Here is a 20,446-nt window from a genome sequence, read left to right on the forward strand (position 1 = left end):
ACAACGCCCTCAACTGTAGCACGGGCCACAGTGCCCATACAGCGGTGTCAGGATGGCCGAGCGGTCTAAGGCGCTGCGTTCAGGTCGCAGTCTCCCCTGGAGGCGTGGGTTCGAATCCCACTTCTGACAGCTCGAATGTTTTTGCGTTACGCTGGCCTGTAGTTAATTAGTTAATTGTTTTTAACTGCGCGCTTTTGGTCGGCTTTTTTTTCTTTCCCGCTCCCGCCCATCTTCCGCAGCTAAAAGCGCCCGCAGGCGGCGCAAAAGTAGCTGTCAGAAGTGGGATTCGAACCCACGCCTCCAGGGGAGACTGCGACCTGAACGCAGCGCCTTAGACCGCTCGGCCATCCTGACCTGCTGAGAACGCCGTTCTTGTAGCCGCGCCCCATCCCAGATCCCAACCGAGCCGCTGTGTCCGGTCACTGCCGGGACAGTCCGGGACAGCCCCGGGACACCCTGGACAGCCCCGGGACAGCCTCGGGCCCAGCCCTGAGCCACAGGCTGCATTAACGACCTGCGTGATGGGGCCCGGAGCGCCCTGGGCACATCACACCAAACTGGGAGCAGTGGCTGGTCGTCCAGAGGGTCCTGCTGCCGCCCGGAGTGACCCGGACCAGCCCGGGATACGGGCTGATAGGAATCTCCCGGAGTGGAGGCTGATGAGGCTCTACGCAGATTGACCTGAGAAGCTGGAAGTTTTCAAGGCCGCGTTGGAGCCAGTCCAAGGGCTTGGAGCAACCTGCTCTAGTGGAATGTGTCCTTGCATGGTGGCAGGAGGTCGGAACGAGATGCCTTAAATCATTTCCAACCCAAATTATTCCAGGATTTAACAAGGAGACGCGTGTCGCCCGGCCCCCGCCGAGGAGCAACGCCAGGCACCGGGATGCGCCGGATGCCACCGAATGTCCCCGGTGAGCACCGAGCAGGACACGGCGGCACGGAAGGTTGCGGTGTCCCGGGCTGCTCCAGCAGAGCATCCCCGGGATGCGGGGAGCGGGGGCTGTCGCGGTGGGGCTGCCCTTTGTCGGCGGTGGCCCGGCACGGGGACTCGGCCGCACACCGGGAGCGCAGCGCGGCGCCGGGCGGAGGCTCCGGGGGCGGCGGGGCGGGGGCAGCGGCGGGGTCAGCCCGGCCGCCCCGGAGCCACCCGCGCCCCGCCCGCGGAGGGGCCGTGCCGGGGCCGTCCCGGGGCCGGTGCGCGGCATGGCGGGGCTGCCCGGCGCCGCCAGAGCCCGGAGCGCCTCCCCGGGCTCCCCCCAGGCCCTGGACGGCTCCTTCCTGCTCTCGCCCCTCGGGGGGCTGATGTGCGCCCAGGCCGTGAGTACCGCGGAGGGGGCGCGGGGAAGGAGGGAGGGCATCACCCACTCGGGGGCTTTTCTGCAGCTGGAAACAGCCCGGGCTCTCTTCGGCTGCCACTCCGACCCCATCTCCGCTGTCTAACCCTGAGTAATCCCCAACCCTAAGACAGTGCAGCCTCCTCTCTCCTCCTTCACTCTGTAAACCAGAGGAGAAGTCGGATTCTTGTCCTCATACCCCTTGCCGGTTGTGACTCCGCTCAGTGCCGGGTGGTTCCCAGTGCCAGGCACGGGCTGATCCGTGCGGGCATCTCCGCAGGGCACCGCCGAAGGGTCGGGGTGTGTGGAGCCCGGTGACTCCAGGGGAGCTGTGCTGGGGGTGCCCCTGAGGCTCTCACGCTCCCTGGAACACTCTCAGCTCTCCAGGTTGTCCTCCCAGACTCTCAGAGGAGCCCAAGGGTCCTTGTCATCATATCGAGCAGCAGCATCACTGCCCGTTGCTTCAGCATCGGAGCCGGCCACAATAATCTCCCGCTGGTGCTGTCCCCTGGACCGCGGTGCCGCGTGAACGCGCAGGGGTGGGAGTTCAGCTGCGGACCGGGCCATTCGTGACCTGCCCACGGTGCTGCCCCTGGGCCTGGGAGCCTCTTTGCTCGCCCCCTCTCCTCGGGGCAGCGTTGTGGGATGTGCCCTGAGCAGCCACTGTGAAACAGCTGGCACAGACCTGGCTCCTGGCGCCTGGCTCCAGATTCCAGCCCCTGGGCATGGCTGAGCTGCTAGTGGCATAGAGACAAACGCTCAGGGTAGGGGCTGGGCAGGATGCTGCTGGGGGTGCCTGGTAGAGAGCCAGGAAAGAGAGATGAAAGCAAGGCCAGCAGCCGAGACCTTCCAGCTCTGCAGCTGCTCCCACCTCTGCAGCCCCTTGCTCAGGGCACGCTGTTAAACCTCCCCTGCTTTCCCCCGGCAGCAGCTCACGCGTGCCACCTCCCACTCCTGCAGGAGCCCCCTGCGTGTTTCTCCCCAGCACATATTTTGTGATCACGAGTGTTAGAAATGGATGTGACAGACAAGGAGGCATTGTCGGGGCAGCCAGGGCGTTGGGCGCGGGCAGGACAAAGGCTGTTGTGTTCCTTCCATGACAATGGGCGGTGCGGGCTTACACAGGGGCACGGCGGCTTTCCAAGGAGCCCTTCTCCTGCCTTCCTGAAGTGAGGGGAACCCACCTGCTGTTGGTGCTGGTGTGCCTGGGCTTGTGGGCGATGTTCTGTGCTCCCCCTGCAGGAAGCAGCCCCTGAACAGGTTCCCCTTTTCCCCCCACAGGTGCTCGGTTTGCTGGTGTGGTCTCTCATCGCTGCCACAACGTACCACCTGCACGCGGCCTACGGCTGGGTGATGTTCGTGTCCCTCTTCTTCTGGATACTAACGCTCCTTTTCTTGGTGATTTACCTCCTGCAGCTTCATCAGAAGTTCTACATGGTCCCCTGGCCCCTCGTGGTGCGTAGCTGAGAGGGGGTGAGGGGGGATCCCAAGAGGGAAACATCTTGGAAAGGTGGTCTGGGAAGGCTTCATTCTCTTCTGGGCTGATGGAACCGAGTCCCCTGCACTTTGCACAGTGACATTGTTTCATTCTGCCCTTGAATTGCTTAGAAAATGCTCAAAATAGAAAGTCCTGTGTCAATCCAGGAAGTTACAGCCACCAACTGCTGCAGTTGTGGGTTCATTCAAAAACCTCCCAGCACAACCTGGGGAGCATTTAATGTGTTCTGGGGAATGGGGAGGAATGTGAATCCGAGCCTTTTGCTGCTGCCTCGCCCCGGCATGCCCGATCCTGAGCCCAGCCCTCAGGAGCTCCTCTTTGTTTCCCAGCTGATGATCTGCAACGCCGTGGCCACCGTGCTGTACATCACGGCCTTCGTGACGTGCGCGGCCGCCGTGCAGCCCACGTCCTGGCGGCAGTGGGACTACAACCGGCGAGCCGCCGCCTCCGTGAGTACCGGCGGGAGGGAGGGAGGGCAGGGCCGAGGGCTGGGGCAGCCCCTGTGCTCACCCGTGGGATGGATGTGTGCTCCTCTTCCAGTTCTTCGCCTGTGTCACCATGATCACCTACGGGGTGAGCACCTTCTTCAGCTTCCGCGCCTGGAAGGGGCTGGGCAGCAACGCGGCCACCAGCCAAGTGAGCGACCACGCGTGAGGAGGAGTGGGCAGCAGAGCCGGGCCACCCCGGGGCCACCCTGTGCCAGGCTCGGAGCCTCGTGTGCCACCAGGGCCCGTTCTGGGAGCAGCCTGGGCTGGCAGCAGCGCTCAGCACTGGCTCACGTGGAAGCTGCCCTGTGGTTTCTGAGGATGCTCCCAGCTGATGTGCCCACAGCACAACACGGACTCGCTGGGGCTGCAGCTCCTGCTCATCCCCGGGGCTCACCTGGATCCTCACCAGAGCAGCTCCACTCAGGGGGCTCAGCCAATCTGGCACAGTGCAATACTAAAACTGACTAACCCAAGCCCAGGCTCCCCTCTCTGCTCATTCACAGCTGCAGTATAAGTAATGCAATTAACAGGGTGCAGAAACAGCGGCAGAGCTGGAAGATGAGAAGTGAAGCAAGGGAAGCAGTCGTAACTGCTCTTCTATTGATTTCTAACAATTTGAATAGAGATTTTATGCTTTAAATAAAAACATTCCTGAATCCAGCACTGGAGTCTGTCATGAGAAAACTTGTGAGAAGGCAGCATAGCGTGGTGGGGACAGCAGAGAGTGCACTGCAGAGGTGGCTGTTCCTTCCCCTCCATGTGGGCTTTAGCCCGTGTGGGCTATGGAAGGAACGAGGCCACAGCGTTCACCTCTCATTGCTTTATGCACACACACGCTCAGAGTGTGCAGCCAAGACCACAAGAACACCAACCAGATGCCAAGGCTTTGATCACTCCCTCTTCCTGGCTCAGCACCACACTCTCCTGAGTTCACCTAATTAGCCAGCAAGTCAATTTTGCCCATTAGCTGCAGGTCATTCTCACAAATTACAATCAAGTCTGCAGAAGCTCTGGGAACACAGGCAGGACCAGTGCCTCAGGAGAGGGAAGAACCACACTGCTCCCCCGTGCTGCAGACCACAAATTCACCTTTTGGCTGTTTGTCAGAACGAGAAGTGATGCCCAGCCAGGCAGAGCAGCTTTTCCTTTCACACCCTCCTTGTACAAGGTAGTAAAAGGAGATTCAGTGAGTTGCAAAGCTGGTGCATGGTGAGCTACACTGCAAATCTTACTGCATGCCCTGCAAGGGAAAAATTTTACCAGGTTGTCTGCAGAGGATCAGGAAAGGGAACTGCATTGATGGAAGGTGTAAACTGAAAAGGAACTGGACACATGGCATTGACCCATGACACATCTGCCTTTATTTGGCTGTCAGTAAGTAAATCAAGGGTCAAATTTCCAGTTATGAATGTATAGACATATATATATATAAAACAGAACAGTAAGAAAATAAAATCAATAAAATTAATAGAAATTAACATGGGAGGTCACTATTGAATTCCAAAATCCAGACAGAAAATTTACTTACAAACACTGATAAAGGACACAGGTCTCAGCCTTCCAAACTCTGACACATTCCAAATTAATTTAGTTAGCATTTCTCCAGATTGAACTGCATCACCAGGCAACTGAGGCTCCAGAATCTGCATCTCTCTGGGAAGGATGTGACCAAAGAAATGATGTGCTGTTCCTATAAAGGAGCTGAATTCTGCCTTGGCACCTTGTAAAAACCTTCTCTGCACACACTGACTTGTCAATTAAAGCCACATCCCTGAGAACTGAGCATCTTTTACTGCCTAAGGCCAGGCTGGATGGGATTGTGAGCAACCTGCTCCAGTGGAAGGGGGGTTGGAACTGGGTGATTTCCAGTTAAGCAATGGTGCTGCAGGAACAGAAGGAATAAACTGTTCTCTGTGTTCAGCAGAGACAGGACAAAGAACAAGGAGCTCGAACTGCAGCTCAGGCACTTTATATCAGAGTGCAAAAGGCTCCCTGCAGCAGCAGCTGGGCACTGCAGAAAACTGCCCAGACAAACCATGGCAGCTTCTAAGAAGATCCTGGAGAAGCGTGGGTAGAGCTGGGGAAAGGAAGGCTGCCTCTCACAGTCTCTTCCATCCATTTGGGCAAGGGTATAAAAATCCCAGGAAGCTTTGATTTCACCCCCTGGAAAGGGACCCACAGTCCCGGCCCGGCCCCACCGAACACCCTCCTCCCTCCCAGCCGAGTCCCCGCCCCTCTGCCCCGGCCCCTCCTGGGAATCGGGGCCTTTCCCCTCTGAAATTTGAATAGACCTCGCTTAAAATACAACAGAACTCCCTTCAGAATGGTTTGTTTAATGGTTTAATGAAGTCACCACTAACGCACTGCTTAAATCCAGACTTCGACCTTCTTTTTCCTAGAAAGATGGGGAAAAAAAAGAGAAATCTGTGATTCCATGATGGTTTGGAATAAGCATTTCAAAAAATGAAGCTGGCAATACATTTTCTGCTGCATCAAACCAATATAAAATTACATGTTAATGGAGCATCTGGGATTGAATGTGAACCCAAGAAGATTGTCAGGAATCCCTGGGGTGAGGGATTCCTGTCACCCTGCCCATGTCAGAGCAGAGCTTTGCTCAGCCCTGGCTGGGAATGCTGTGGCTCAGGGATCTACTGAAATCTGGCTCCTGTCATTTGCCTCTCAGAGACCCCAGTCTGCAAATCCCAGCTGAAATTCCTCCTGATGCTGATACACAGATTGACTCTCTTCAGCCTCTCCCCATCTCCTCAAAATTCACAGGGATGGGGAAGAGGCAGAGGCACAACCACAACTGTGACTCTTCTGCTCCTTGTCCAACACTGGAGAGCACTGATTTTTATTTTGCTAGGAAAAACCTCATCCGAAAATCTCAGCACTTTTGTTTATTTCTCCAGCTGGCACAGAGAGGAGGAGAAAACAAATGAAAGAGGCTTAAAAAGCGAATTTTGAATAGACTAGGGATGAAAAATAAAAGAAGATACTATAGAGTCACAATGGCCAAGGTGGAGAGGGATCTCTGGAGGTGATCTGGGCCAAACCCCACACTCAAGCATGGTCACTCAGGACTGTGTCCAGACAACTTTAGAATATCTCCAAGGATGGAGACTCCACAAACTCAGAGACTGTCACAGTGAAAAAGTGTTCCCTTCTGTTCATTTGGAAAACAATATTCACAAATGCAGGAAGTTCACAAAAGCAGGAAGAGCTGCTCCACATGCCAGCTTTATTAATGTTTTCTATAAGCATTAAATGTGCAGTTTGAGTTTAAAAAGCTGCTCATTGAATTATTCTTTCTTTTGACTCTGTTACAGCCTTTGATTAAATACTGTGACCTACTGCAGAAACTTTTCCTTTGGCACTCTCAGGTGGAGCTACACAAAACCAACAGCTACTGTGCCAATGAAAATAAACAATGTGAAATACTCACAGCTCTGTATTCCAAGAACATTTCTTTGAAAGCCAGAAAGTCTGTAAATGTGAGAAGCAGATCAAATATATCACCTGGCATTTCATCTTTGTGTTGTCTACAGAGAAAAAGAAGTTGGGAATGAGAAAATTGTGTGAGGAAAATTTGTTATTTTTAAAATGGTACAAGGTCAAAAAGGACAAAGTAGAATGATATCAGTATTTAAACAAGAATATTATTGCAGGTTATCATATAGCAAAACTGCAGTCAAATATCACCAGGCAGTATTTCCAATCCAACTCCATTGTTAAATTTATCTAAATCCAAGACCTATGAGTATCACATCAGTCCTTGAAAACCTGACTTGTTTATTTAAGAAACATTAAAAATTAACCAGATTCAAATATTTTAAGATACTCAGCTCCCAATTACACTTGATTTTCTTATTCAAGGGGAAAACCAGTGATCTTTCAAAAACAACTCTTCAGGAAGCTGGTTAAGCTAAAATGACCCAATGCAAAAGCTGAACACAAACCAAACTCCTCTCTGGATGCTCCATATGAAAACTGCAATAAAGGAATTCAACCACATGACTGAAACACCACCAGGCTACTGAGGTGCCTGGAAGAGTTAAGACACAACCTTTTAAGGGTCTGGCTTCAAAATGACAAGAAATACAAAAATCCTCCAGTGCTCTCAGTCTGACTTTTCTTCCTACCCCTTCAAACCAAATATTTTTCAGCAGGATAACTCAGAAATTTACAGTTGCAGGACATGCTGAAGGCAAGAAAAGCGGTCAGCCACAGCCAGCATGAACACTTCTATTTTAACTTAAAGTGGAACCATTATCTAGAGTGAGAAGAGCCAAAAACCTAAGTTTTAATCTAGATAAAAAGAACTGAGAGGCACACAAGCCACTCCTCAACCAAAGCAAAGCAGAGACTTACTGCAATGACACTGTGAAAGCAACCATATCAAACCCACGAATCCGATCGAGCAACTTCTCTTCAATGTATTTCTCTACTAAAGAGATCTGAAAAAAACCCAGACAAACCACCCCAGTAAGATCACAACAATTTCAGAGGCAGATTTCAAACAGCATCCTTGCACTGACACCTTCCTGACACTCTGCATGATCCTTACTGCAGATTCCTCAGGGGGTGCTGCTGGTTCTGCTCTCACACCAGCCCTGAGGCACAGAGCTGCACATTTTTTGCTGGGGATCTTGGGGAGAACAAACACTGACTATCTGTATCTAGTAACAAATATTTGTATCTAGAAACAAATATTTTTCCAGCTCATTTAATGGTACTGAAGAGCAGACTGGTCTAGTTTCTTGATTATGCTTTGTATGAAGAATGTGATTGAATTATCCAATACAAGAAATAAAAAAACTGGAAAATAAGAAACTTTGTTTGCACACATGCTAAACACATTTACTACAGCAATTGGCTAAATTTCTATGCAAGGGAGCTACACTACTTCCAAAAAAAAAAAAAAAAAAAAAAGAGAAAACTCACAAAAATTCACAAAATTTTCCCAATTACACTTGATTTTCTTATTCAAGGGGAAAACCAGTGATCTTTCAAAAACAACTCTTCAGCTCTTCAGGAAGCTGGTTAAGCTAAAATGACCCAATGCAAAAGCTGAACAGAAACCAAACTCTTGTAATTCTAGAAAATTTTGTGTGAAACACAAAAGGACCCTAAAGCTTCAGAAAAAACCTTTTTGCTCACAGATCATGGCTGTGCTTCTGAAGGAAACAGGAACTTGTTGGGATCTGCTCCATTTAAGCCCAGTATTTTATAAAGGGAGAACTATATTAAAAAAAAAAAAGAAAAATAGGAAAAGGTATCTTACATATTCATTAAAAATGTCTGTATAGATGAGCTTGTTTTCTTCTGAGTCATCAAACTCCTGGTAGTGCTTCTCCAAAAAATTCCTCTGTATTAACTGGAAATCATCATCTGGGCCATGACAGAAAAGCAGCACAGAGTGAGGAGTTTAGTCATTCTTTCTGTGACACAAACCCCACATTCACTGGTCCTCTGCTTCCCTGCTGCAAGCACAGAGCCCTGCACACGTGCAGAGTTCATCACATCAGCCCCACAGCTGCTGCCAAAGCACCACTTCTGACCCATCTGTGAGAGAACAGAGGCTGATGGTGAAATATTACCAAAACAGTCCTGCTGCTCTACATTTATTAATAGTTAGTTATTCTCAACCTCTTTTTGCTCTGGCTCTAAAGTCAGCAAAACATCTGTATTTTTTAATAAGTGAATACCTCTTTTCTACAGGAACTCTACGTTTTTGTCTTTGAATTTAAAAATATTAGTGAAATTCCCAGATTAAATTTTCAATTGCCAAATAAGTTTTTCCAGTTGTGGAAGAAAAGAAGAGTAAAAATAACCAGAGGAGGTTACCATGGAATTCCACAAAACAGGTATAAATAAAAAGTTTACTTATGAACACTGGTAAAGGACACCAGGCACAGCTTTCCAAACTCTGAAATGTTCCAAATTAATTTAGTTAGCATTTCTCCAGAATTAACTGCATCACCAGGCAACTGAGGCTCCAGAATCTGCATCTCTCTGGGAAGGGTGTGACCAAAGAAATGATGTGCTGCTCCTATAAAGCAGCTGATGGCTGATCAGCATGAATTCTGCCTTGGCACCCTGTAAAACCCTTCTCTGCACACACTGAGTTCTCATTAAAGCCACATCCCTGAGAACTGAGCATCTTTTACTGCCTAAGGCCAGGCTGGATGGGACTGTGAGCAGCCTGCTCCAGTGGAAGGTGTCCCTGCCCATGGCAGGGAGGGTGAGTGACCTTTAAGGTCCTTCCAACCCAAACCATTCTGTGATTCTGTGACCATCTTTGTGCTGTAGGGCTGGATACACAGAAATAGGGCTCCCCATTCTTGCAGCTTTCAGTCCTGGAATAGAACCAACCCTCAACAGAACCAACTCTATATCAGAGTGCAAAAGGCTCCCTGCAGCAGCAGCAGGGCACTGCAGAAAACTGCCCAGACAAACCATGGCAGCTTCTCAGAACATCCTGGCAGAGATGTCAGGAGAAGCCTGGGCAGAGCTGGGGAAGGGAAGGCAGCCTCTCAGTCTCCTCCATAAAAATCCCAGAAAGTTTTGATTTCTCTGTGAGATGCACAAGCATCTTTACTGTTTCTCAAAGAAGCAGTGTGCTGCAGTGATGTGGAGAATAATTTTCAAGAGTCACAAGCACACAGAAGAATTTTGTGTATAATTTTACTACACTACCAGGTAGGAAAGGAAAGAAAGCCTCCATGAAGCAGGCAGGGGCTCTGTGTGTTGGCTAATTTACAGAAGAGCAGCTGGCAACAGGTTTAACAGCCCTGCTGTTGTCTGTACCTACTTGTAAACCTTACCCATTATGATGTCCTCCAGATAGCCAACAACTGCATCAAACTCATCAGAAGTGGTGGAGCTGAAAGCAAAAGAAAATATATATATTTTAACCCCAGCAGAAAATTAAAGTTAAAATTAAAAAGTGTTAACAAAAGCCTAAGTACAAATAAACAAACAAACCCAGTAATTACAAGATAACTGAAAAACTTCCCAGTTTTAACCTACAAAACAATCCCTGGCACTGATGAGAAGATTGCTCCATGGAGATTCTCATCAGACCTCTACTCTATTTCCTCCCCTTAAGGTGCCTAATTGCAAGAAAGAATAAATGTTGGTTTACTGGCATTACTGTCAAGGTAATTCTAGTTCTGGTGCAAAAGAATGTAAAGAGTGTAATTAGAACAGCAAATTAAACCTTTTCCAACCCACAAATCCCAGCTGCTACCAGTTTCACTTCTCATTCCTGCACATGGTGATCACAGAACTGTAGACACTCTAGAGAATATTTTGAAATATTTGGTCTTGTGGAACAAGAACGTATACACAACTATTACATAACTGAAGAAACTTCAATATTTTTCTTATGCAAGAAACATCCTTATATGATCCAAATAAATGGAATAATCTCCTAAAGTTATTCTACCATGAGCAAATATTAAACAACATTATGGATCTGAATTAATCCAGGGAAGAAATCTTTGGTGCCAGCATCAGGAGTCTGGATCTACGATTGTGCAACTTGTTCAGACACAGTAAATAATCCACAGGATGTCTTTGGCATTCACAGCTCTTTAGTGGGAGATGAACTCTTCCTATTTCCTCCAAGGGATGAAAGACAAACTTTTCTCACATGTGAGGAAAAGAAGTCTCAAAGAAACAGGGATATTTGTCTTTAAGAAAAAAAATCTCTTAGATCAGTGAAAGCAGCATTTAAATTCAATTGAATGTCTCTTTCTCATCAGTAAACAGAGTAGGATAGCCCTTCCAACTGAGTTTTGAAAAGCTCATTAAAGTTACTCTGCCATTAGAGAATACTCCAGTGAAATTAATCCAACAGCAGTTGAGCCGACAGCTTAACTATAACCAGGCTCGCTCTGATCAGGAAAAATTAAGGGATCTTTAATTTACACCGGCTTCTGCTCAGCGAGGATAGCCCGGCAGCAGCGTTGCTGCTGCGGGGAGGGGAGCGGAGCCGGGGCCGGGCACAGCCCGCGAGAGGGCGGCACAGGGCGGCAGCGGGGACACCCCGGGACACCCCGGGCAGCTCAGCCGGGCTCAGGGCTCCCCTCGGCATGCGCTGGCTCTGCCAGCGATAATTTACACCCTCCAAATAAATGCTACTGCTACTTCTACAGCTTATCCTAACAGCAACAGAGAAAGTGTTAATTTAAACCCTGGTTGAAGTCTGTGCAAGTAACAGAATCAAAAACCTAATTCCATCTCTTTATACAACAGACGGGCATGCACACACCTACAGAGACACGAGCTCACCAACTCTGGGGTTTTATTCCCTGTCACAGTACCCAGACTGGCCCAGCACACTGTGCTGCTGAGGCAGCCCTGGCACTTTGCTCAGAGTCTGGGGCTGAAAGAGTTAAATCCATGCATGGCACAGACACACAGCCCCTTCTGCCACAGAGTCTGGGGCTGAAAGAGTTAAATCCACACATGACAGAGGCACAGTCACACAGCCCCTTCTGCCACAACTCCTGGGAGAAGGGTATGGCAGACACTTGTGGGGTGAAGCAGCAGCTTAGCACCTGCCAGGGTGAAATCTGGCTGAGGTCACCTGTGGATGGGCTCAGTTTTAGGAGGAGAACACTCAAGCAGAGGAAGAGTCTCCTCTCTGCCAGGATCAGTGACATAAGACAACAAACACTCTGAAAAGAAATTCTGGATTTCAAATGAACACCAGAAAAAGCAATTTCTAGCCTTTACAAGGCTTGCTCTGATTCCTCAGCACAGCTACACTGACCACAGTGATATTTAGTTTGACTTCACCTAAACTCTGTACTGATGTTATTCCCTCTTGCAGCTTTGCATTCTGCACCTTTCTTCTCCTAAGAGGCAGACTCTGCTAAACAGCGTGGTGTCAATTCATTCCTGTAATTATATTCCTATCAAGATATCTTAATCAGCAATTAGCTTATTGAAATCTGACACATGAGAATGCAGCATACTCACGTGGCTACACCCAAACTTTCTCCATCAGAAGTCTCCATTGCTCCTGCCTAGCCAGAGTGGAGATGTATGTTTCAGCTGTTAGTGGTTATTTCTTCTTTTTGACCCAAGTGCTAAGGAATAACATGACTTAGTGTTAATACAAATCAATTACTGAACTGCCATATATTTCCTGAAGAGCAAACTGGGAGATAAATTTTAATTCTTAAACACAGGAATTCCAACATCACATTCTTCCAAAATGATTGCCGTTTTTTTGTAATAACCTAAACAATCTAGAAACTTTCTCTGCCTATTCAGAGAACAGGCTCAAAATATAACCAGACCCTATAAAAGGGTTTTGGGTCACCTCTCCATCTTTTCTCCTAAAACATCTCTGACTGACCATTATAGAAATAAAGCCAGATAAGAGTGCCACCATGCTCTAGTGTGTCCCAGGGCAGCTTTGGACAGAGATCCCAGGGGCTGTGTCCTGGCTGGACACTCGGCCCGTGGCTGTGAGTGGGCGCTGGGGACAGGGCACACCGGGGATGGGGCACACCGGGCACAGGCACACCGGGAACGGGGCACGCCGGGGTCAGGGCACCGCGGGCACAGGGCACACCGGGCACAGGCACACCGGGAACGGGGCACGCCGGGGTCAGGGCACCGCGGGCACAGGGCACACCGGGGTGAGGGCACACCGGGGTCAGGGCACACGGGTCCCCGGGGCGGCTGGCGACAGGACCCCGCTGCTCCCGCCAGGCTTCCCGCACCGCCGGCCCTCAGAGCAGCCCCGGGCCACCCCCGCGAGCCCGGCGGGAGCCGAGCGCGTCCCTCGCCTCCCCATCCTCAGTCCCGGCGAGGGCGGGTACAGCCCTCCAGCCCTGTCCCTCCCCAGGCAGCCAGCCCGCCACACTCCCTCCCGCCCCTCAAGAGACCCGGGGCAGCGGGCCATCACCGTCCCCGTCTGCACAAGGCGGTGCCATCCCGCCGTTCCCGGGGCGCCGGCTCCGTGTCCCGCGACCCCGCCCGCACCCACCGCCCTCAGGCCGGCGCGCAGCCCCCTCCCCTCGGGCCGTCTCCTGGGGAACGCGCTCTTCCGCCCCGTCCGCAGCCAATCACAGCGCGGCTCCGGCCCTCGGGGCCCGCCCCCGGCCCGCTCGCCCAATCAGAGCGCGGCGGGGGCTGCGCGGGAAGGCGGCGCCGCCGCCATGGCGGGTTGGGGAGCGCGTCCTGCGCCGGGCCGGGCCCTGAGGGGGAGACAGGAGGCAGCGTTATTTGCTGTATTACAAGTATTTGCTTGTTAATGGCAGCGGTAGAGTGGGCTTCCCCTCAGAGAGCAGAGCTCCGAGGGCTGGGGACAGCCGCAGCTGCTGCAGCTCAGCGAACAGTACGATGACCCCCCCCACCCGGCACCAATGTCCCACCCGAGCGCATAGATGCACCTCAGTCGAAAAGGAATTAAAGAACAACAAACAGCCTTCAGGATGTTTTTATTGTTGAATGGACAACTTTGCTACAATTCGTTTCCCCCTGCGGGGGCCTGTGGAGTGGGCAGCTCCCGTCCCTGTCCCCAAAGCTCCGGGGGTGCAGGGAGCGGGGCTGACACCGCACCCGGCCTGACAGCCATGGCCCCGGCCTGCATGGCGGCACAGCCGGGCCCAGGGTACAGCCTTTCCCTTTGTGAAATGAACAGGACAGTTCTCTGCAACACAGCTCCCTCCTCCGCCACCGCTGGCTCCCTCTGCCCAGCACCAGCTGCATGGAAGACGGTCTGGGGCAAAATTTTCCAAAGCATTCACATCTTTTCCATAATACAGGCACTTAGTCCCATGTCCACAAAGGCAGCGAGGCTCTAAGGTCACCTGCGTTCCAAGGGACAGCAGATGCCCAGAAGCCATTGTGGACTTGGGCCTGAAGACCTTAATCTCATACAGCAGTTGATACAAATTAGGAGTCCTAGGCACTTCTGAAAATTTTACCTCAGTTAATCCTGGCCAGGGAAACCAAAGCCCTGAAATTACTAGACTCTATTAAGGCAGAGTTCAAAATGGTTCTGTCCCACCTCTTCCCTAAAATATGATTTGTAACTTTGTACCTTAGGGATAAAAAGTCATCATTGCATTTGGAAGCACTTAGAACTTCATTTCAAAGTGATTCTGAATTTTTAACACCCTTGTGGCAGTGATGGAGCTCATGTTTGCTCACTGAGCTGGAAGGGACTCGGCCCTGACAAAACATGGATACAGCAAAACATTGTAAAGTACACTCAGCAAGGAAATGAGATCCCTGTGGCACAGATTTGCCAGCCTGACTTAAATCAGACCAGGCATCCAAGGTGGAAGAGAATCCACATTTTAGCAAAAACACTAACCAGCACTCTGCTGCTGGACTCAGTCTACATTTGGACAAAGTCAACGTGAAAACGATGGACAGAACTTTCCTAATTCACACATCTCTGGATGAAGTTCAGCACCCTTGAGTCAGCAAAGGCAGAAGGTGAAAGGAGTTGCTGGAGAGCTGGGTTCTGGGACCTGTGTGCAGAGCTCTCAGCTCCTGCTGAGGTTTGTAGGAAGCCAGAGTGCTCAGCAGGCTCTGCTTTGTTAGTACTTCATAGTACAATAAAGATAATAAATGATTTTAAAAATAAGCTACATCACACCATGAGAATTCACTACAACAGCCTCTGCTGCTGAATCAATGCCAAGAAGTGGGATGATTTTGGTGTAAGTTGTGTGTGAATTAGCAAAGTTCTACTATACAGACAGATATTTTTAAAAAATCGACCGGTGCAAGACTTGGAAGAGACCGAGTCATATCCTCAGTTGGTGCAAAATAAGCAGAACCCCACCTATTTTTGTGCTACTTCACTGACACCAGCTGTGAACCCTGATTCCTTGTAGAAACCTAGTAAAAGTCAAGAGCTGCCTACTGAAGTGCATCCTTAACATACAAACATCACAAATGTGTAATTAAAGTGGAGCAGAGATTCCCACTGTATGATCCCTACCAAAAATAGGAAGTGTGGCCCCAAACCTGCTCAGAGCAGGACTGACAAGTGGCAAGCAAGGTGCATTTTTAAGGAGTTAAGAATAAGACTGAAGTTGCTATCCAAATAACCTTGTTTTAAATAAATGGGTCAAGAACTCTCCTCTAATATTTTAAGATATATTCACTTTGGAAAAATTGAGCTAACTTTCAAAAACAACACTGATTAAAAAAGATGTTCGATGATACCTTAAAAAATACCAGAATATCAAATTAATTCCAGTCCAGCATTATAATTAGTTAAGAATACCTCCTGAAAATTATAACCTCACAAAAAAATGTGGGTACCGAAGTTAAAAGTATCAGAAACATTATGTACTTGAAAATACCACTGATCTTTTAACATTTAAAAACAAATCATAACATTCTTTGGAATCACCAAGTTATTAAAACCTGTGAGTTTCTCTACAGTCTCCACACTGTCTTTTCAATCAGTCTGCGTACAGATTCAGTCTTTGAGCAGTTTAATATCTGAAAATACAGAGTCTCTGACCAGCAGGAGGCTACATTAAACAGGAAAACATTGGCATTCTCTTTTTAGTACTGACTTCTGCCAAAAATAGAGACTTTCGAGCACAAGACAGCACGGCCCTGTTTTAGGAAATACTTATTTTCTCCTCTTTTCTAAAATGCATTGTATGTGTACTTCCAGTGCAAATTTTTTCAGCACTTGCGACAGGCGAGAAGGAAAAGGGGAAGAAGAGACAACTCCCTCTGCTCTTGCTCAGAGGAACCAATAGCCAGAGCTCCTGACTGCTGAATGCAGCTCCCAGTGCTGGCAGCTGGGAAGAGCTTATTAAAGATTTCAGTTTTAACATAAACAGATTACAGGTTAGCATGAAATCTGGCCGTGGCTATGGTTCTATGTGCATAAGGATTGGTTAGAGATGCTTTCCCCTTTCAGTATTGGTTGGAGTTCTTTAAAAACAAGTCTGTGGTGTTTCTCCACGTGTGTCATGAAATGTGAGAGATCTGTCTGACTCGGGTTTGTATTTCCTGTCGACACAAAGGGCAGGTCTCCAATTGCAAGGCACACTCCATGCACAGGTCACTGAAGGAGAAGAAAAACCAGTTAAAGCCTGCTTTTACAGTATGCAAAACTAATCAACAACAACCAAATAACACAAGCAGTTAAAGCCTGCTTTTACAGTATGAAAAACTAACCACCAACAACAAAATAACACTAAGCACTAAGCAGTTTAGTGAGCCTGCCAGAGGCACAGTCAAGCCCCTCAGTATGGTGGCATTGCAAGTCAGGTGTGGTGGATCCATTTACAGGCTTTGAAAGGAGCTCCTGCTGCTCAGCATCTCCCAGACCTGCAGCTGCTCCTGCAGCTGCTCAGGATCCCATTTCCCTGAGCTCATTAATCCTTGCACTCACTCTGGTCTGGAGAGCAGCCCCAGTGCCCTGCAGCAAATTCTCCAATCCAGGCACATCTCTTTTAACTTTCTAGCATCTAGACACATGGCAAGACTCCTTCCACGAGTGCTCCAGAACTGTAAGGAATTGGACTTAACTGGATTCATTTCCCAGCAGGCTGCTTAAAGGCAGGAAAGTGCTATTATGGTATAACTCATACTGCTGGCTCATTTTTAGCTTTTAGAAGAATTTGTGACTTGAGACAATCCATTTGTTGAACATTTAATGAGTGTGCGATGTATTATGAATTTTCTGCTCTCCTCACATGATCTGGATTTCACAGCACCAGTATCAAGTACTTATCAGTAAAGCCTTTGACATCAGGGAATTAAGACTCAGTAGCCCAGGGCAGCACACAGATGTAGCCTCTGTACTTCCCCAAATACACAACCAGGAGTTCCATCTGCTCAGGTGTAGGATGAATGGCATAGTGGGAATACTGTGTTTAACCTCTACACATCACATCCTTAAAAGGAAGGAAGGTTATTTCCTTTATCCTGGGGAGTCAATCAAGATGAGCAGGGACTGCATATGGCCTCATCCAAGCTGAGCATCACACACACATTTCATATTTCTTTGGATTTGGGTTTTTTAAGCTTTTACCTGTGTCCACACGGCCTGAGTTCTGTGTCTGCTATCTCATCACAGCACAGTGTGCAGCAGTTCTCTCTGATACTCACTTGCTTCAGCAAAGCCAGGCGCCTGTGTCTGAGGGGAGAGAGGGACAGACCCCCCAAACATTAATTTGGCTCAAAGCAATTGATTCAAAACTATTCTGAGAATTGCATCAAGGCAAACATAACACTTGTAGCAGTGCTGCATCACACTGCTGATAAACATCAATCACAATTGCCCACAAAAAAAGGCTTAACACACTCACAGACCTGCAAAACAATCTGATTCCCTATTGCTGGTCTGTCAGAAAGGGACAAAGAGGGGATTAAATAACAATTCTCCTAGTTCCCACAGCTGAACCACTTACAGAAATTCTTTTGTACCTGGCAACTTTCAGGAGTTAAGAAAAAAAACCCAAACAAATAAACCTCACAAACCCATGTATCAACAACATACAGAAACCCTATAATGCTCTAACAGAGTTTAAAAGAATAAAACCAGAAAATTAAATCAACATCCCAGTATGGCAATGGCCACAAGGGAGAGAAAATAGGTAAAAATACCTCATCTGATGAAATAAGACATTTCCCAGCTGGAACACACACACAACACCCATCACAACTACTTAATGGCAGGGTGATGTGTTTTTTCCCCAACACCAGATGCACTAAATTCAGCATAACTCTGCATGAGTTTATGTTAAATCCTGTGATGGATAATTAGGGTCCACCCCACCTTTGCCTTATCTCCTATCACTTTTAAGATCATCAAAGCTATATTTTAATTTAGAATTGGCTTATCATTTCCAAGCAGTTCAGGCTGTAGGGCAGGGATGATCTTTGTTTACAAAGAACAAGTGTCCAGCCCTGAATGGAGCCTTTCAGTGCTATTGCATAATACAGGGTCTGTAGCACAGGAGGCCAAGTTTCACCAGTCAGGCATCAACAGGAAACCAGTTACCCCCAGTTTGTCTCTCATCTTTTGGCACAATCATTAACAGCTCTCACAGCTATTGCCTGAACATCAATCCCACCTGAGCATCAGCCAGAAGCTACAAACCTCTCATTCAGTGTGGGACACTACCAAGACAGAAGAGCACAAATTTGTACCTAATAGATCATCTCAAAGACTACATCAGACTCTCACTTAAAGCACCTGCAGTCACAAGCAGAAATAATTTACTCTGGCTATAGGTAAGCACAAAATGATTTTGCAAGTTGCATTTGATTTTCTCTGCATCAATACAATATTCCAAGCCTCAAAGTTTGCAAATGTGTGACTCCAACGCAGAAGTAGGGGGGCTTGTCTTCTTTTCTTTTTAAATATATTTAAGTACCTCAAATACACTTGATCAAAACTAGATAATTCAAAACCAGTCTCTGAATGTTATTACAGCCAGAGGTACCCCTTCCAACAACATCACCCTCACTAAATAAGTTGCAATTTAAGATTATTTCAGTCACATACTGAAATCCAGGGTATACCACATAGATTACAATGTACAGTGTTACTGCTTATGTTCCAGTAAGTTATTTTACTACTAATAACTTGATTCACATGAGCTATTAGTTTTCAATCCTGCCAGAAGTTTGGTAAAAGCTAAAGAAGAATGTATCTAGACCTGTTTTTATCTGGGTTGAATTTTATTTAGGTGGGAAAACACTTCTAAATTTGAATAACCTTTGTCAGCACTGTCATTCAAAAGTGGGGAAATTTTCATCAGGATCAGAAAAGGACAATTTCAAGACTTACAATCATTCAGCACCTCCATGCTGCTAACACCACTAATTAGGTCAATTTTAAATAGGACATCTTTTTTTAATTAACAGCACACCTCCTCAATCAGCCTAATAATCCTTAGATGGCAGAAGGTACTTCTACTAAAACAGCTTACTGTGTGGCACTAATTCATTTTAATTAGCTTAATATTACAAAATATATTTTAATTTAATAAATTTTGGTTGCATATCTCCTGCCCTACTGATGAAATTGCACTGGAGCCTATTGTCTCATCCTTTTAGAAGAGGTACCTATGGAAGTACAACCCCATAAGAAATAAATTTTGCTGAGTACAAGGCAAGACTTTGCAACTCAGACATGAAACATTTTATTTCTCTGCATGCAAACACACAAAGTAGGAGGATTACCTGGGTAAAATGATTTTCTCTTCTGCTGTGAGAAAGGCATGATCATTGAAGGTACTAAACTTCATTGGTGGTGGGTACTTGAAGGGTTTTGCCCCAAAGTTGAACTCACATTGTTGATAGGACATGAAACTTGCTGCAGCAAAAAATCCTGATCTGCAACATCATGAACAGGCATTTTAGAATGACTTAAATAATAGCAGAGCTTTCAGACATGTTACCATTACCATTTGAAAATATACCCTGAGACAGAGACAAGTTTAATACCAGTGTTTTGCAGCTAACTGGGAGAGCATCAAGCTGCAGCTGCACATACTTACCTTGTTTAGTTCTCAACTCCTGAATTTACTATTGGGATTTATCTGAATTTCTCAGTGAGTCAAATAAAGGCTGCCTCCTGTGCAACTAGGATTAGTCACATTTAAAATCACAACTACCACCTCTCAAATTTACTCAAAGGGCATGAGTTCAGTAATACCCCAAGTTCTAACAAGTACTCAAGTTTATCAATTCCATACTCAAAGCACAGAGGACTAAAAGCTCAATAAAGACGATACTCAGCAACTCTTTAAAGTGAACTACTCTTTGCCTGCATCTTGAACTTTATTCTGAGGAGAAAACATGGATGAAATTATTAGCCTGGTAGGAATAACTGATAAAGTACTCTAATGTTTAATTAAGCTGCATGTGAAACTGCTTTCTAAAGTATTACAACAGCTTATCTTTTCTGAAGTAAAAGGCTGAACTTCCCTAGGAGAGTTAGAGAAGTTCACCATATGTTAATTTTAACAACAGTTGGCAAAATAACCCCAACACCTGCCTGCATTGCTACCAAGAGACATCCTCTGATGAATGTTCAATGTGCTGCTCCAGGAGCTGGCCCCAGTGAACGGCAGTCAGTTAACAAGCCCTCTCCAACATTTACC

General features: G+C 47.7%; 3 protein-coding genes and 2 non-coding genes across 11 annotated transcripts in view; 2 read left to right on the top strand and 3 right to left on the bottom strand.

Annotated features, from left to right (window-relative positions):
• The first annotated feature begins 46 nt into the window (after positions 1–46).
• Positions 47–129, top strand: TRNAL-CAG (transfer RNA leucine (anticodon CAG)). The gene has a single exon. It is a non-coding gene; the product is annotated as a tRNA-Leu (tRNA).
• A 142-nt stretch (positions 130–271) lies between these two features.
• Positions 272–354, bottom strand: TRNAL-CAG (transfer RNA leucine (anticodon CAG)). Its single transcript has one exon. It is a non-coding gene; the product is annotated as a tRNA-Leu (tRNA).
• A 69-nt stretch (positions 355–423) lies between these two features.
• Positions 424–3,980, top strand: PLLP (plasmolipin). Of its 2 annotated transcripts, none has more exons than XM_063168003.1 (4): positions 424–911; positions 2,616–2,789; positions 3,162–3,281; positions 3,373–3,980. In XM_063168003.1, exons 1-4 carry the CDS (start codon positions 903–905, stop codon positions 3,484–3,486), a joined length of 417 nt encoding a protein of 138 aa, XP_063024073.1. In that variant the 5' UTR covers positions 424–902; the 3' UTR covers positions 3,487–3,980. The 2 variants fall into 2 exon arrangements, with proteins under 2 accessions (XP_063024073.1, XP_063024072.1); XM_063168002.1 differs by lacking the exon at positions 424–911 and adding an exon at positions 1,192–1,317.
• Positions 3,981–5,647: 1,667 nt separating this feature from the next.
• ARL2BP (ADP ribosylation factor like GTPase 2 binding protein) lies at positions 5,648–13,407 on the bottom strand. Of its 3 annotated transcripts, none has more exons than XM_063168004.1 (7): positions 13,333–13,407; positions 12,315–12,424; positions 10,151–10,209; positions 8,608–8,714; positions 7,695–7,780; positions 6,769–6,865; positions 5,648–5,715 (listed from the first exon to the last, which is right to left on the bottom strand). In XM_063168004.1, the coding sequence occupies exons 2-7, from the start codon at positions 12,350–12,352 to the stop codon at positions 5,653–5,655; spliced, it is 450 nt and encodes a 149-aa protein (XP_063024074.1). In that variant the 5' UTR covers positions 12,353–12,424; positions 13,333–13,407; the 3' UTR covers positions 5,648–5,652. The 3 variants fall into 3 exon arrangements, with proteins under 3 accessions (XP_063024074.1, XP_063024075.1, XP_063024076.1); XM_063168005.1 differs by lacking the exon at positions 13,333–13,407 and adding an exon at positions 13,252–13,322; XM_063168006.1 differs by lacking the exon at positions 13,333–13,407 and adding an exon at positions 13,232–13,293.
• A 366-nt stretch (positions 13,408–13,773) lies between these two features.
• RSPRY1 (ring finger and SPRY domain containing 1) overlaps positions 13,774–20,446 on the bottom strand; it is a 36,422-nt gene continuing 29,749 nt past the window's right edge. For all 4 annotated transcript variants that reach the window (XM_063168009.1, XM_063168007.1, XM_063168011.1 and 1 more), the window contains 3 exons: positions 19,524–19,676; positions 17,365–17,469; positions 13,774–16,392 (listed from right to left, as the gene is read on the bottom strand). In XM_063168009.1, coding sequence (XP_063024079.1) covers positions 16,296–16,392; positions 17,365–17,469; positions 19,524–19,676 — 355 coding nt within the window. In that variant the 3' untranslated portion in view covers positions 13,774–16,295. The remainder of the gene's footprint in view (positions 16,393–17,364; positions 17,470–19,523; positions 19,677–20,446) is intronic.

This window comes from Melospiza melodia, chromosome 13 (genome assembly GCF_035770615.1).
Source record: "Melospiza melodia melodia isolate bMelMel2 chromosome 13, bMelMel2.pri, whole genome shotgun sequence".
NCBI lineage: Eukaryota > Metazoa > Chordata > Aves > Passeriformes > Passerellidae > Melospiza > Melospiza melodia.